The 14,489-nt window shown below is 45.3% G+C and overlaps 1 protein-coding gene across 2 annotated transcripts in view; it reads left to right on the top strand.

The window, feature by feature from the left end:
- Positions 1-14,489, top strand: part of PIGL (phosphatidylinositol glycan anchor biosynthesis class L) — a 136,972-nt gene that overhangs the window by 100,934 nt on the left and 21,549 nt on the right. Inside the window, exon 7 of one of the 2 annotated variants that reach the window (XM_017862215.1) lies at positions 11,723-12,829. In XM_017862215.1, coding sequence (XP_017717704.1) covers positions 11,723-11,821 — 99 coding nt within the window. In that variant the 3' untranslated portion in view covers positions 11,822-12,829. Of the gene's footprint in view, positions 1-11,722; positions 12,830-14,489 lie in introns of those variants that run through there. The other variant, XM_017862216.1, reaches the window with a different exon arrangement.

Genomic DNA, 14,489 nt, shown 5'->3' with positions numbered 1-14,489 from the left:
AAAAAAAAATCAGAACTATTTATTATGAACATTTTCTCCTATTTCATTTAGTATTCAAATAGCAATGGCTGGCAATTACTCCACTATATGTATATACCATAAGATATATCATGAATCCCTTACTGTTGGACATTTTGATTTGCCATTTTATCACTGTTATACATGGAGCAATGCTCCCAGCTTGAGGTTAAGGAGAATTCAGACCTGCCAGGAGCCTCTGTAAAGAGCCTAGGGGAGGCCAGGCGGGGTGGCTCACGCCTGTAATTCTAGCACTTTGGTGGGCTGAGATGGGCGAATTGTCTGAGTTCAGGAGTTTAAGACTAGCCAACACGGTGAAACCCCGTCTCTGCTAAAACACAAAAAAAGTAGCGGGGCGTGGCAGCATGCGCCTGTAGTCCCAGCTACTCGGGAGGCTAAGGCAGGAGACTTGCTTGAACTCGGGAGGCAGAGGTTGCAGTGAGCCGAGATCATGCCATTGCACTCCAGCCTGGACAACAGAGCGAGACTCCGAGTCTTCGTCTCCAAAAAAAAAAAAAAAAAAAAAAGAGCCCAGGGCAGACTGCAAGAAGCCTACATGCAGGTTGAGGAAGAGCTAGGCCAGGTCAGGTCACCCTAGGGAAAACTCTTAGCTGTCCATGGAGCAGATGACTGAGTGCCATCAGAGTTAGGGAGAGGGTGGGCTGAGGAGAATTGTCCCTCAGTTTGTCTCCAGGTGCATCCCCCTGTAGACTTAAGCCCCCCACAGGGAGACGGGTAGCAAAATAAGTGAAAGAACCAAGTTGGAGATTGTGGCTCATGCCTGTAGTCTCAGCTACTTGAGAGGTTGGAGTGGGAGGATGGCTTGAGCCCAGGAGTTTTTGTCTGCCCTGGGCAACACAGCTTTATTAGGAAGAAGGGAAGGGGAAGGGGAAAGGGAAGGGAGAGAGAGGAAGGAAGGGAGAAAGAAAGAGAGAGAGAGAAGAAGAGAGTGAGAGAAAGAAAAGGAAGGAAGGAAGGAAGGAAGGAAGGAAGGAAGGAAGGGGGGAGGGAGGAAGGGGAAGGGAAGGAAGGAAGGAAGGGAAGGAAAAGGAAGGAATAAGAAAGGAAGGAAGGAAGAGAGAGAGGAAGGGAGAAAGAGAGAGGGGAGGGAGAGAGAAGGAGAGAGGAAGGAAGGGAGGGAGGGAGGGAAGGAAAGAAGAGAGGGAAGGAAGGAAGGAAACAAGAGATTGAGGGAAAGAGGGAGAGAGAGAGAAAGAAAAGAAAAGGAAGGAAGGAAGGAAAAAATCTAAGAGAATAGAAACTCGGGATGATGATTTTGGTTTGGGGGGTTTTTTGTTTAGCTTTATTTTCTAAATTTTCTTTGAGATGGAGTCTTCCTGTGTCGCCCAGGCTGGAGTGCAGTGGCACAATCTCGGCTCACTGCAACCTCCGCCTTCCAGGTTCAAGTAATTCTTTTGTCTCAGCCTCTCTGGTAACTGGGCCTACAGGTGCACACCACCACGCCCAGCTAATTTTTGTATTTTTAATAGAAACAGAGTTTCATCATATTGGTCAGGTTGGTCTCGCACTCCTGACCACAGGTGATGTACCCACCTTGGCCTCCCAAAGTGCTGGGATTACAGGCTGAGCCACCGTGCCCGGTGATTTTTTTTTTTTTTAGACGGAGTCTTGCTTTGTCGCCCAGGCTGGAGTGCAATGACATGATCTCAGCACACTGCAACCTCTGCCTCCCAGGTTCAAGCGATTCTCCTGCCTCAGGCTCTTGAGTAACTGGGAGTACAGGCACATGCTACCATGCCCAGCTAATTTTTGTATTTTTAGTAGAGGCAGGGTTTCACCAGGTTGGCCAGGCTGATCTTGAACTCCTGACCTCAGATGATCCACTCACCTCTGCTTCCCAAAGTGCTGGGATTACAGGCATGAACCACTGCACTGGGCTTTTTTCTTCTTCTTCTTCTTTTTCCTTCTTGAGACATAGTTTCGCTCTTGTTGCCCAGGCTGGAGTACAATGGTGCAATCTCGGATCACTGCACCCTCCACCTCCTGGGTTCAAGTGATTTTTCTGCATCACACTCCCGAGTAGCTGGGATTACAGGCATGTGCCACCATGCCCAGCTAATTTTGTATTTTTAGTAGACACAGGGTTTCGCCACGTTGGTCAGGCTGGTCTTGAACTCCTGACCTCAGGTGGCTGGTCTTGAACTCCTGACCTCAGGTGATCCACCCCCCCTCAGCCTCCCATAGTGCTGGGATTACAGGCATGAGCCACCATTCCCAGCCCATATTTTCTAAATTTTCTACAGTAAACCCTTGTACCTAGTAAGAGGCACTTTGCTGGGTACTGAGAATGCAGTGTTGAGCACATATTTTGTTTCTTCAATAGTGCATTAATTTTTGTACTTTATTATTTCTGTCCTACTTTATTTATGGTTTTATTCTTTTCCTTCCTTCCTTCCTTCCTTCCTTCCTTCCTTCCTTCCTTCCTTCCTTCCTTCCTTCTGCTCTTTCTTTCTTTCTGCTGTTATTATTTTTTTTTTGAGACATAGTTTTGCTCTTGTTGCCCAGGCTGGAGTACAATGGTGTGATCTCGGCTCACCTCAACCTTCGCCTCCTGGGTTCAAGTGATTCTCCTGCCTCAGCCTCCCGAGTAGCTGGAATTACAGGCACACACCACCATGCCTGGCTAATTTTGTATTTTTAGTAGAGACAGGGTTTCTCCATGTTGGTCAGGCTGGTCTCAAACTCCCAACCTCAGGTGATCTGCCCACCTCAGCCTCCCAAAGTGCCGGGATTACAGGCATAAATCATTGCACCCAGCCTATTTATTTATTTTTTATTTTTATTTTTTGAGACACAGTCTTACTCTGTCACCGAGGCTGGAGTGCAGTGGATCGATGTTGGCTCACCACAACCTCCACCTCCTGGGTTCAAGCAATTCTCCTGCCTCAGTCTCCTGAGTAGCTGGAACTACACTCACCACTGCGTCTGGCTAACTTGTATTTTTAGTAGAGACTGGGTTTCGCCATGTTTGGCCAGGCTGGTGTCGAACTTCTGACCTCAAGTGATCCACCCAGCTCGGCCTCCCAAAGTGCTGGGATTACAGGCGTGAGCCACCGCACCCAGCCTGTTCTTTAAATCTCTTTAACTTGAAAGTTAGTTTTGTTTTCACTTACAATCTTCAAAAAAAAAAAAAAAAACTTTAATACTATTAATTTTCCTTGAAGTGTTTCTTTAGCTACACATGATAAGTTTTGATATGTAGTTCTCCTATTGTCACCTAATTATAAGTAATTTATAGTCTCCATTGTGAGTTCCCCCTTAATCTTTGAGGGTATAGTTTAGAGTTTACAAACATGTGTCGATCTTCATTATTTGTAGTTCTATATTTATGAATGCACCTACTCACTGAAATTCATTTGTAACTCCAAAGTCAGTGCTCAAAGTGCTTTTGTGGTCATTCGTGGACACTCGCAGAGGGGTGAAACGTGAGTCACTGGATGCACATATACATGTTCCCAACTGTTTCAGCTCTCCCACTGTAAAAAAATACCTTTTTGGGGTATATTTCATGCCCCATTTTCTCATTTTGTGGTTTTGTTGATTTTGCTGTTTAAAATAGCCTCTAAGAATGATGCTGAACTGCTGTCTTGCATTCCTAAGCACAAGAGGCTGTAATATGGCTTATGTGGGTTTGATCACAAGCATGAGTTACAGTGCCATTGGCCATGAGTTCAGTGCTAATGAATCAACAATATATATTTCATATGGAGTTTTGAAACAGAAATATAAGTAAAACAAGGTTATATATTGACTGATGGATGAAAATATTGTGGCCAAAGGCTTGGGGGAACCCAACCCTGTATTTCCGCTAGAAACAATGGTTCAGTATTCACTAATTCAGTGTTCTCAGTGACTTTATAGAACTACCACAAATGAGAATGGCATGGCTATGTGTGTATATGTGGTCTTTTTTTCTTGTCTTTTTTTTTTTTATTTGAGACAGAGTTTCACTCTTGTTGCCCATGCTGGAGTGCAGTGGTGCGATCTCAGCTCATTGCAACCTCCACCTCCCAGGTTCAAGCGATTCTCCTGCCTCAGCCTCCCAAGGAGCTGGGATTACAGGCAGGCGCCACCATGCCCGGCTAATTTTCTATTTTTTAGCAGAGACAGGGTTTCTCCATGTTGGTCAGGCTGGTCTCCAACTCCCGACCTCAGGTGATCCACCCGCCTTGGCCTCCCAAAGTGGTGGGATTACGGGCGTGAGCCACTGTGCCCTGCCGTGTATGTGGTCTTTTTATTGTTAATTTATAATTTAATTGCTTTGTGGTCAGTGAATGGTTTTCGTAATGCTGATTTTTTTTTTTTTTTTTTTTTTTTTTTTTTTAAATTTATTTTTTTTTGGGTGGGGGAAGGTTTTTTTAAATGTTTTTTTTTTTTTTTTTTTTTTTTTTTTTTTTTTGAGGTAGAGTCTCGCTCTGTCGCCCAGGCTGGAGTGTAGTGGTGAGATCTCAGTTCACTGAAACCTCTGCCTCCTGGGTTCAAGTGATTCTCCTGCCTCAGCCTCCTGAGTAGCTGGTATTACAGACAGGCTGACACCACCAAACCTGGCTAAGTTCTTTGTATTTTTAGTAGAGACGGGGTTTCACTATGTTGGCCAAGCTGGTCTTGAACTCCTGACCTGGTGATCCGCACACCTCAGTCTCCCAAAGTGATGGGATTACAAACATGAGCCACTGCACCCTGCCCAAAGCTGCTATATATATATAATATATATATATATTTTTTTTTTTTTTTTTTTTTTTTTTTCTTGAGACGGAGTCTCACTGTGTCGCCCAGGCTGGAGTGCATTGGCACGATCTCGGCTCACTGCAAGCTCCACCTCCCGGGTGCATGCCATTCTCCTGCCTCAGCCTCCCCAGCAGCTGGGACTATAGGCACCCGCCATCACGCTCGGCTAATTTTTTGTATTTTTAGTAGAGATGGGGTTTCATCGTGTTACCCAGGATGGTCTTGATCACCTGACCTTGTGATCCGCCCGCCTCGGCCTCCCAAAGTGCTGGGATTACAGGTGTGAGCCACCATGCCCAGCCTCTGTCATATCTTTTTAGCAGATTATTTATCTTATTTATTTATTTATTTTGAGACAGAGTTTTGCTCTTGTTGCCCAGCCTGGAATGTGATGACACAATCTCAGCTCACCACAACTGCTGCCTCCTGGGTTCAAGCGATTCCCCTGCCTCAGCCTCCATAGTAGCTGGGGTTACAGGCATGCACCACCATGCCCAGCTAATTTTGGATTTTTTTTTTTTTAGTAGCGATGGGGGTTTCACCATGTTGGTCAGGCTGGTCTTGAACCCCTGACCTCAAGTGATCCACTTGCCCCAGGCTCCCAAGGTGCTGAGGTTACAGGCATGAGCCACTGTGCCTAACCTATTCCTCTTATTATAAGTTCCCTCTTTTGTAATGGTTTTCCCTTTATCTTCTATTTTATTTTTATTTATTTATTTTTTTGAGACAGGGTCTCGCTCTGTCGCCCGGCTGGAGTGCAGTGGTGATCTCGGCTCACTGCAATCTCCACTCCACCTCCCAGGTTCAAGCAATTCTCCTGCCTCAGCTTCCCGAGTAGCTGGGATTACAGGTACCCGCCACCACGCCCCCGCTAATTTTGTATTTTTAGTAGAGACAGGGTTTCTCCATGTTGGTCAGGATGGTCTCGAACTCCCCACCTCAGGTGATCCACCTGCCTTGGTCTCCCAAAGTGCTGCAATTACAGGCATGAGCCACCATGCCCAGCCTTAATTGTTGTATTTTTATTAGAGATGGGCTTTCACCATGTTGGCCAGGATGGTCTCAATCTCTTGACCTTGTGATCCGCCCGCCTCGGCCTCCCAAAGTGCTGGGATTACAGGCGTGAGCCACCATTCCTGGCCCATATACTAGCTTTCTTTCTTTTTTAATTTTTTTTTTTTTTTGAGACGGAGTCTTGCTCTGTCACCCAGGCTGGAGTGCAGTGGCCGGATCTCAGCTCACTGCAAGCTCCGCCTCCCGGGTTTACGCCATTCTCCTGCCTCAGCCTCCCGAGGAGCTGGGACTACAGGCGCCCACCACCTCGCCCGGCTAGTTTTTTGTATTTTTTAGTAGAGACGGGGTTTCACCGGGTTAGCCAGGATGGTCTCGATCTCCTGAGCTCGTGATCCGCCCGTCTCGGCCTCCCAAAGTGCTGGGATTACAGGCTTAAGCCACCGCGCCCGGCCTTCTTTTTTAATTTTAACTTTAATTTTATTTTGAGACGGAGTCTCATTCTGTCACCAGTCTGGAGTATAGTGGTGCTATCTCAGCTCACTGCAACCTCCGCCTCCTGGGTTCAAGCAATTCTCCTGCTTCAGCCTGCCAAGTAGCTGGGATTATGGGTGTGTGCCACCATACCCAGCTAATTTTTATATTTTTAGCAGAGATGGGGTTTTGCCATGTTGGCCAAGCTGGTCTCGAACTCCTGACCTCAGTTGATCTGCCTGCCTCAGCCTCCCAAAGTGCTGGGATTACAGGTGTCATCCACCACAGCTGGCCTCCATATACCAGCTTTCTTTAGGTTAGTATCTGCATGGTTTATCTTTCTTTCATCCTTTTATTTTCACCCTTTTCTTGTGATTTTTAGTTGTATTTTCTGTAAGTGGCATGTAGTTGGATTTTTTTAAAGCCCTGCTATGAAATATAGCGGATATATTTGGTCCATTTTTATTTGTAATTACTGCTATATTTAGACATTTCTACTATCTAATTTTGTGTTTTCTGTTCAACACTCCCCCCACCCCCAGTTCTTTTCCTGCCTTCTATTAGTCAAGTTTTCCACAGTCTCTCTCCCTTGTTTCTCTCCCTGCTGTTTGTGGTGACCCCCTACATTTTTTAAAATATAATTTAAAATTTTTTAGAGAGATAGATAGGCTCTCATTCTGTCTGTCACCCAGGCTGGTGTGCAGTGACATGGTCATAACCCACAGAAGCCTTGAACTCCTGAGCTCAAGAAATCCTCTGACCTCAGTCTCCCGAGTAGCCACTGCACCTGGGCAAATGTATTGAATTATATAAGTAATTATTATGTATAATTACAGGTAATAATTATACAATTTTTAAGATGTTTAAAATTTTAAAAAGAAAGGCTGTACACATTGGCTCATGCCTATAATCCCAGCAGTTTGGGAGGCCAGTGGATCGCCTGAGGTCAGGAGTTCAAGATCAACCTGACCAACATAACCAAACCCCGTCTCTACTAAAAATACAAAAATTAGCTGGGCGTGGTGGCGCATCCCTGTAACCCCAGCTACCTGGGAGACTGAGGCAGGAGAATCACTTGAACCTGCGAGGCGGAGGTTGCAGCCAGCCAAGATCGCGCCATTGCACTCCAGCCTAGGTGACAAGAATAAAACTTTGTCTCAAAAAAAATTAAAAAGAAAAGATTAGTCTGGGCATGGTGGCTCATGCCTCTAATCCGAGCACTTTGGAAGGCCAAGGGAGGAGGATTGCTTGAGGCCAGGAGTTTAAGACCAACCTGGGCAACATAGCAAGACCCTGTCTCTACAAAATTTTTTAAAAAACTTAGCCAGGTGTAAAAGGCCAGGTGCAGTGGCTCACGCCTGTAATCCCAGCACTTTGGGAGCCCAAGGTGGGCAGATCACAAGGTCAAGAGATTGAGACCATCCTGGCCAACATGGTGAAACCCCATCTCTACTAAAAATACAAAAAATTAGCCGGACGTGGTGGCAGGTGCCTGTAATCCCAGGTACTCGGGAGGATGAGGCAGGAGAATCACTTGCACCCGGGAGGCAGAGGTTGCAGTGAGCCGAGATCATGCCATTGCATTCCAGCCTGGGCAAAAAGAGCAAAACTCTGTCTCAAAAAAAAAAAAAAAAAAAAAAAAAATTAGCCAGGTGTGGCAAAGCCTATCTGTAGTCCCAGCTTCTCGAGAGGCTGAGGTAGGAGTATCATTTGAGCCCAAGAATTGGAGACTGCAGTGAGTCATGATCATGCCACTGCACTCCATCCTGGGTAATAGAGTGAGACCCTGTCTCTAGAAAAAAAAAAAGTATATATATATAAATAATAAATATATGTACTCTGACCCGATAATTTTTATTTCCATAATTTTTTTCAATCCTACTCCTTCTGTATATTTTTATAATGTTATGTTCAGGAAGTGAACAAAGATGTGTCCAGAAATTTATGTCCAATGATTTTCATTAGAATAATTTATAATAACCAAAATAGAAACTAATATTCACCAGGTGAATGAGACAGTACTATATAATGAATAAAATCACAGTTTTGAAGGATATATAGTGAAAATGCTCCAAAAGAGGGGAAAAAGCAGAAATACAAAATTGCACACATAATTTTGGACACATCTAAATAAATTTTTGGACACACTACATAAATAATTTCTATAAGTGTCTATCTTAATGAATGCTGGAAGTCATTGAAAGATTAGGGCATCTCAGTATATGGGCCATGTAGGCAGCATGATATGGGAAATCCTTCTAACTTGGTAACTATTACAAGTAGATAAATCAAGTGTGATTGGACTACAACGTTCTCTCTCAATGTTTTCCTAAATATTTTTTTCTTTATTACAGTCTTCAAATTTTTCATTTTATTCTGTGATCTTACACATCCATTTTGTTTGATGGTAAATTTCCTTTAAAAATTATAGTTGGAGGCTGGGCACAGTGGCTCACGCCTGTAATCCCAGCACTTTGGGAGGCCAAGGCGGGTGGATCACGTGGTTAGGAGATTGAGACCATCCTGGCCAACATGGTGAAACCCCATCTCTACTAAAAATACAAAAATTATCCAGGTGTGGTGGCATGCACCTGTAATCCCAGCGACTCAGGAGGCCGAGGCAGGAAAATAGCTTGAACCCGGGAGGCGGAGGTTGTGGTGAGCTGAGGTGGGGCCACTGCACTCCAGCCTGGCAACAGAATAAGACTGCATCTCAACAAAAAGGAAGGAAGGAAGGAAGGAAGGAAGGAAGGAAGGAAGGAAGAGGGAGGAGGGAAGGGAGGAGGAGGAGGGAGAGGAGGAGGAGGGAGGGAGGGACGGGACGGACGGACGGATGGACGGACGGAAGGAAGGAAGGAAGGAAGGAAGGAGAAAAAGAAAAAATTGTAATTGGACTGGGCGAAGTGGCGCACTCCTGTAATTTCAGCACTTTGGGAGGCCGAGGCAGGTGGATCACTTGAGGTCAGGAGTTCAAGACCAGCCTGAACAACATAGTGAAACTGTGTGTCTACTAAAAAAACAAAAATTAGCCAGGCATGGTGGCAGGTGCCTGTAATCCCAGCTACTCGGAGGCTAAGGCAGGAGAATCACTTGAACCCAGGAGGCAGAGGTTGCGCTGAGCCAAGATTGAACCATTGCACTCCAGCCTGGGCGACAGAGTGAGACTCCATCTCAAAAAAGAAAAAAAAATTGTAGTTGGGCTGGGTGCGGTGGCTCACACCTGTAATTCCAGCACTTTAGGAGGCTGAGGTGGGTGGATCACTTGAGGTCAGAAGTTCGACACCAGCCTGGCCAACATGATGAAACCCCATCTCTACTAAAAATATAAAAATTAGGTGAGTATGGCAGTGGGAGCCTGTAATCCCAACTACCCAGGAGGCTGAGGCAGGAGAATTGCTTGAACCTGGGAGGCGGAGGTTGCAGTGAGCTGAGATCGTGCCACTGCACCCCAGCCTGGGCGATAGAGACTCCATCTCAAAAAAAAAAAAAAAATCTTAGTTGGATTTCCTGTTGAAACAATGCTGCATAATATTTTCCCAATAATATTCTATGGTGATTGTTTTGCCTCAATTCTCTTTACCAGTTAAAGCTTGGTTATCACAGGTGTGTTTATGTCTTTAAAGTCATGTAGTTTCTTTTTCTTTTCTTTTCTTTTTTTCTTTTTTTTTTTGAGATGGAGTTTCGCTCTTGTTGCCCAGGTTGGAGTGCAATGGTGCGATCTCAGCTCACTGCAACCTCTGCCTCCCTGGTTCAAGCGATTCTCCTGCCTCAGGCTCACTAGTAGCTGGGATTACAGGCATGAGCCCCCACACCCGGCTAATTTTGTATTTTCCGTAGAGACGGGGTTTCTCCATTTTGGTCAGGCTGGTCTCGAACTCCCGACCTCAGGTGATCCGCCCACCTTGGCCTCCCAAAGTGCTGGAGTTCCAAGTGTGAGCCACTGCACCTGGCAAGGCATGTAGAGTCTGACAATGAATATAAAAGGGGTTCTTTACATAAAAGTTTGTGAAGATATGGCCGGGCGCGGTGGCTCAAGCCTGTAATCCCAGCACTTTGGGAGGCCGAGACGGGCAGATCACAAGGTCAGGAGATCGAGACCATCCTGGCTAATACGGTGAAACCCCGTCTCTACTAAAGAATACAAAAAACTAGCCGGGCGACGAGGCGGGCGCCTGTAGTCCCAGCTACTTGGGAGGCGGAGGCAGGAGAATGGCGTGAACCTGGGAGGCGGAGCTTGCAGTGAGCTGAGACCCGGCCACTGCACTCCAGCCTGGGGCAAAAGCCAGACCCCGTCTCAAAAAAAAAAAAAAGTTTGTGAAGATATTAGCTTAGAGAGGCAAGTTAATTATGGTACTCAGAGATAAACAGGCACATCCTTTTATGTATATCTAGTGAAGTCAGTTGCTGTAATCTATTCTGTTCAAAAACCGAACTATACTAGGTCTGAATAACAAGATAATGTACATTTCCCCTAGAAGGTGAGAACGACAACTCACACCTGTGTACCATTCCTTTTTTTCTTCTTCTGATAGTGATTGTACCTCTCGAAATGACCTAACTCAGAGGAATTTGGGCATAGTGTACTAGCGTGTACTAGGTTGCTTCCCATGAAACATCCCTGTTTGTGTTGTACATTTGAGGTAGTAGCAACATGATTAATAATGTGGACTGTAAACGGCCAGGCGCAGTGGCTCAGGCCTGTAATCCCAGCACTTTGGGAGGCTGAGGCGGGCAGATCACAAGGTCAGGAGACCATCCTGGCTAATGCAGTGAAACCCTGTCTCTACTAAAAATACAAAAAATTAGCTGGGTGTGGTGGCGGGTGCCTGCAGTCCTAGATACTCGGGAGGCTGAGGCAGGAGAATGGCGTGAACCCGGGAGACAGAGTTTGCAGTGAGCCGAGATTGCGCCACTGCACTCCAGACTGGGCGACAGGGCGAGACTCCGTCTCAAAAAAAAAAAGAAAAGAAAAGAAAAAAGGGGAAAAAAAAGAAAAGAAGAAAGGAAAAAAAAAAGAAAAAAAAGAATGTGGACTCTAGAGTCAATCAGATGGCTCTGGGTTAAAATCTCAGCCAGCTCTACTAGCTACTAGCTGTTTGAGACTGACGCGTTTCCTCATCTATTTATTTTTTAAAAAACAGTAATAACAATACTTGATTCACAGGGTTGTTAACATTGAGATGATGCATGTGGACTGTTTTGCCAGTTTTCTGGCATCCCATAGTGAGTGCTGTAGCTACCGTGAGCATTGTGTGTTATAATCACAGGGAGTAAGTAGGAGATGCGAAAGCAGGGGCCATGATAGGAGGCCAATCCAGAGAGGTTCATGGGTTACGGGAAGAAGACAGATAAGGCTATAGCATGAAGCATATTAGTGCGAGGAAGGATTTAAGGTGAGGTGGCCAGATCTGAAATAATGAAACAGCTCCAGTGCAAGTGTTTCATAACTGATTCTCTTTGATTCTTCTAGAGAGCCATGTCCTGCCACCGCAGCCAGCTCCTCTGGTTCCGCCGCCTCTACATTCTCTTCTCCCGGTACATGAGAATCAACTCACTGAGCTTCCTCTGAAGCCTTGAAGGGTTTTCAGATCCAAGGAACAAAGGGGAAAATAGACAAAGGTGTGCAGGGGACCTGGCCTGGCACTGGCTTATTTGCCTGAGCTCAAGGAGATCCCCGCTGGAGCAGCCTCTGCAAAAGGGAGCCCATGTAGGCCAGGGGCTGTCCAAACTCCAGCTTCTTCCCCTGGGAAAAAACCCAAAGAACCAAAAACAAACCACCCCAAGGATAATAATAGCTACCCTGCTAGCTTCTCAAGTTCTTGTGAATCACAATTTACATAATGACACAGTATATGTGGAACACCTAGCCCAGCGCCTGGGCAGGTCCCTATTATCATAAATGAATGTAAAAGTGCTCTAAAAACACTCCACAGATGTGACTTTTACATTGTTTCCAAAGTAAGGTCACCAAAAACACATACATAAAATGCAACAGTGTGTGTTGAATTGGTTCAATCATAATTCATTTGATTTTTCTTTTATCAGAATGTGGGTCTAGGAAAAACGTGCCCTATTTAACAGCACAGCTGTTGACTGAAGCATCCAAGTACCAGTCACTGGGGTGGGAACTGTTTTATACAGAGACGATTACAAGGGCTCTGCCCCAAAGAGCTTACAATCAAATATGTCAGCTCTCAGTCTTTTTGGAGAAGTAGGAAATATGAAGATAAATCTGAGACTTAAAAAAACACAAAAGATTCAAGAACCTGCTGTCTTAAAATTGTCCTACAAACAAAAGCGCTCTGAAAGCTCTGGCTTAGAAACTACTCTTAGAATCCAGCTAATGGTCCATGGAAGTGGCCTGAGGCAGGGAAGCTCAGTGGTGAAGAGCACAGGCTGGTAGCCCTGTGATTGAAGCCAGAATGACCAGCTGTGTAACCAAAGGCAAGGTGCTGAACCTTTCTCTGCCTCAATTCTCTCATCTGCAAAATGGGAGATAACAACGATCCCAACCTCAGAGAACTGAACAAGATAATACATGAAGGTGCATATCGAAGAGTCTCGCATGCTCTGCTGGGTAAGTATTCCCTCCACCTGCCACAGGATACACTGAATTGCTTCTCTATAGCTGCAGGTTAGAGACCTGCTTGTTCAGACTCTCTACCTCAGCTTGCCCCCGCTTTGCTTAGTGTCACCATTATCTTGAATGCCTCCTAGGGGCCACATAAGACTAATAGAGCTATTAGGCCCTGAAGCTGGAATCAAAAATGCAAATCTGGTTATGTGATTTGTCTACTTAAACTTTGTCAGTAGCTCCTAATAGCCTTCATGTGAAAGTGTGACCAGAAGCACGTTAATACACTGGCTAGAGTGCAGCAGGAGAGTGTGGTAGGACAGGCTGACCTCTGCCCTGTTACTAGGAAGACAGACACTGACCCAGCCTTTCTGAACAGCAACTCTGCTCAGAGCTTTTAAAATATGCATACTCTATGACCTAAGGAATACTTAGAAAATCAAAATTATATACACACAGGCTGGGCACAGTGGCTCACACCTGTAATCCTAGCACTTTGGGAGGCCAAGGTGGGTGGATCACTTGAGGCCAGGAGTTCAAGACCAGCTTGGCAACATGGCAAAACCCCGTGTCTACTAAAAATACAAAATTAGCCAGGCATGGTGCCGCGGGCCTGTGGTCCCAGCTACTCGGAGGCACAAGAATTGCTTGAACCCAGAAGGCAGAGGCTGCAGTGAGTCAAGATCGCACCACTGCACTCCATCCTGGGTGACAGAGCGAAACTCTGTCTCCAAAAAAACAACAATAATTATATACGCAAGATCATCATTGTATTATTTATAATAGCAAAACTGGAAAAATCCAGTGATGCAATTGTGTTTTGTAATAAGGAAGAACGTTCACACCGTATTAAATTTTTAAAAGGGTTAGGAATAGCACAATCCCATTTTTGTTGAATAAATATATACACAAGTATACAAATAAATAAATACATATATATCAAAAAAAGATATATATCCAAAAGATAAATACTAGCTGGCAAGGTAATCTTTCAACAATCTTTCAACCTTTATAATTGTAGAGGACTTTGTTGTTGTTTATGGATCATTTGGATGGGAGAATTTTGATATCATGTGAAGTTTTTAAAAAGTACGTTTATAGGCCTGGCCGCGGTGGCTCACGCCTGTAATCCCAGCACTTTGGGAGGCCGAGGCAGGCAGATCACAAGGTCAAGAGATCAAGACCATCCTGGCCAACATGGTGAAACTCCGTCTCTACTAAAAATACAAAAATTAGCTGGGTGTGGTGGCGGGCGCCTGTAGTCCCAGCTACTCAGATGGCTGAGGCAGGAGAATCACTTGAACCTGGGAGGCAGAGATTGCAGTGAGCTGAGATTGCACCACTGCACTCCAGCCTGACAACAGAGCTAGACTCCATCTCAAAGAAAAAAAAAAAAAAGTGTGTATAGGCCGGGTGCAGTGGCTCACACCTATAATCCAAGCACTTTGGGAGGCTGATGCAGGAGGATTACTTGAGCTCAGGAGTTTGAAACCAGCCTGGGCAACATAGTAAGACATCATCTTTACAAAAAATTTAAAACTTACCCAGGCTTGATGGTGGGTATGTATAGTCCCAGCTACTCGGGAGGCTGAAGTGGGAAGATCACTTGTGCCCAGGAGGTTGAGGCTGCAGTGAGCCATGATCATACCACTGCACTCCAGCC

The sequence above is a fragment of the Rhinopithecus bieti genome, unplaced genomic scaffold (assembly GCF_001698545.2).
Source record: "Rhinopithecus bieti isolate Rb0 unplaced genomic scaffold, ASM169854v2 scaffold_63942, whole genome shotgun sequence".
NCBI lineage: Eukaryota > Metazoa > Chordata > Mammalia > Primates > Cercopithecidae > Rhinopithecus > Rhinopithecus bieti.
The sequence above is the reverse complement of the archived record's forward strand: the minus strand, read 5'-3'. Positions and strand labels throughout refer to the sequence as shown.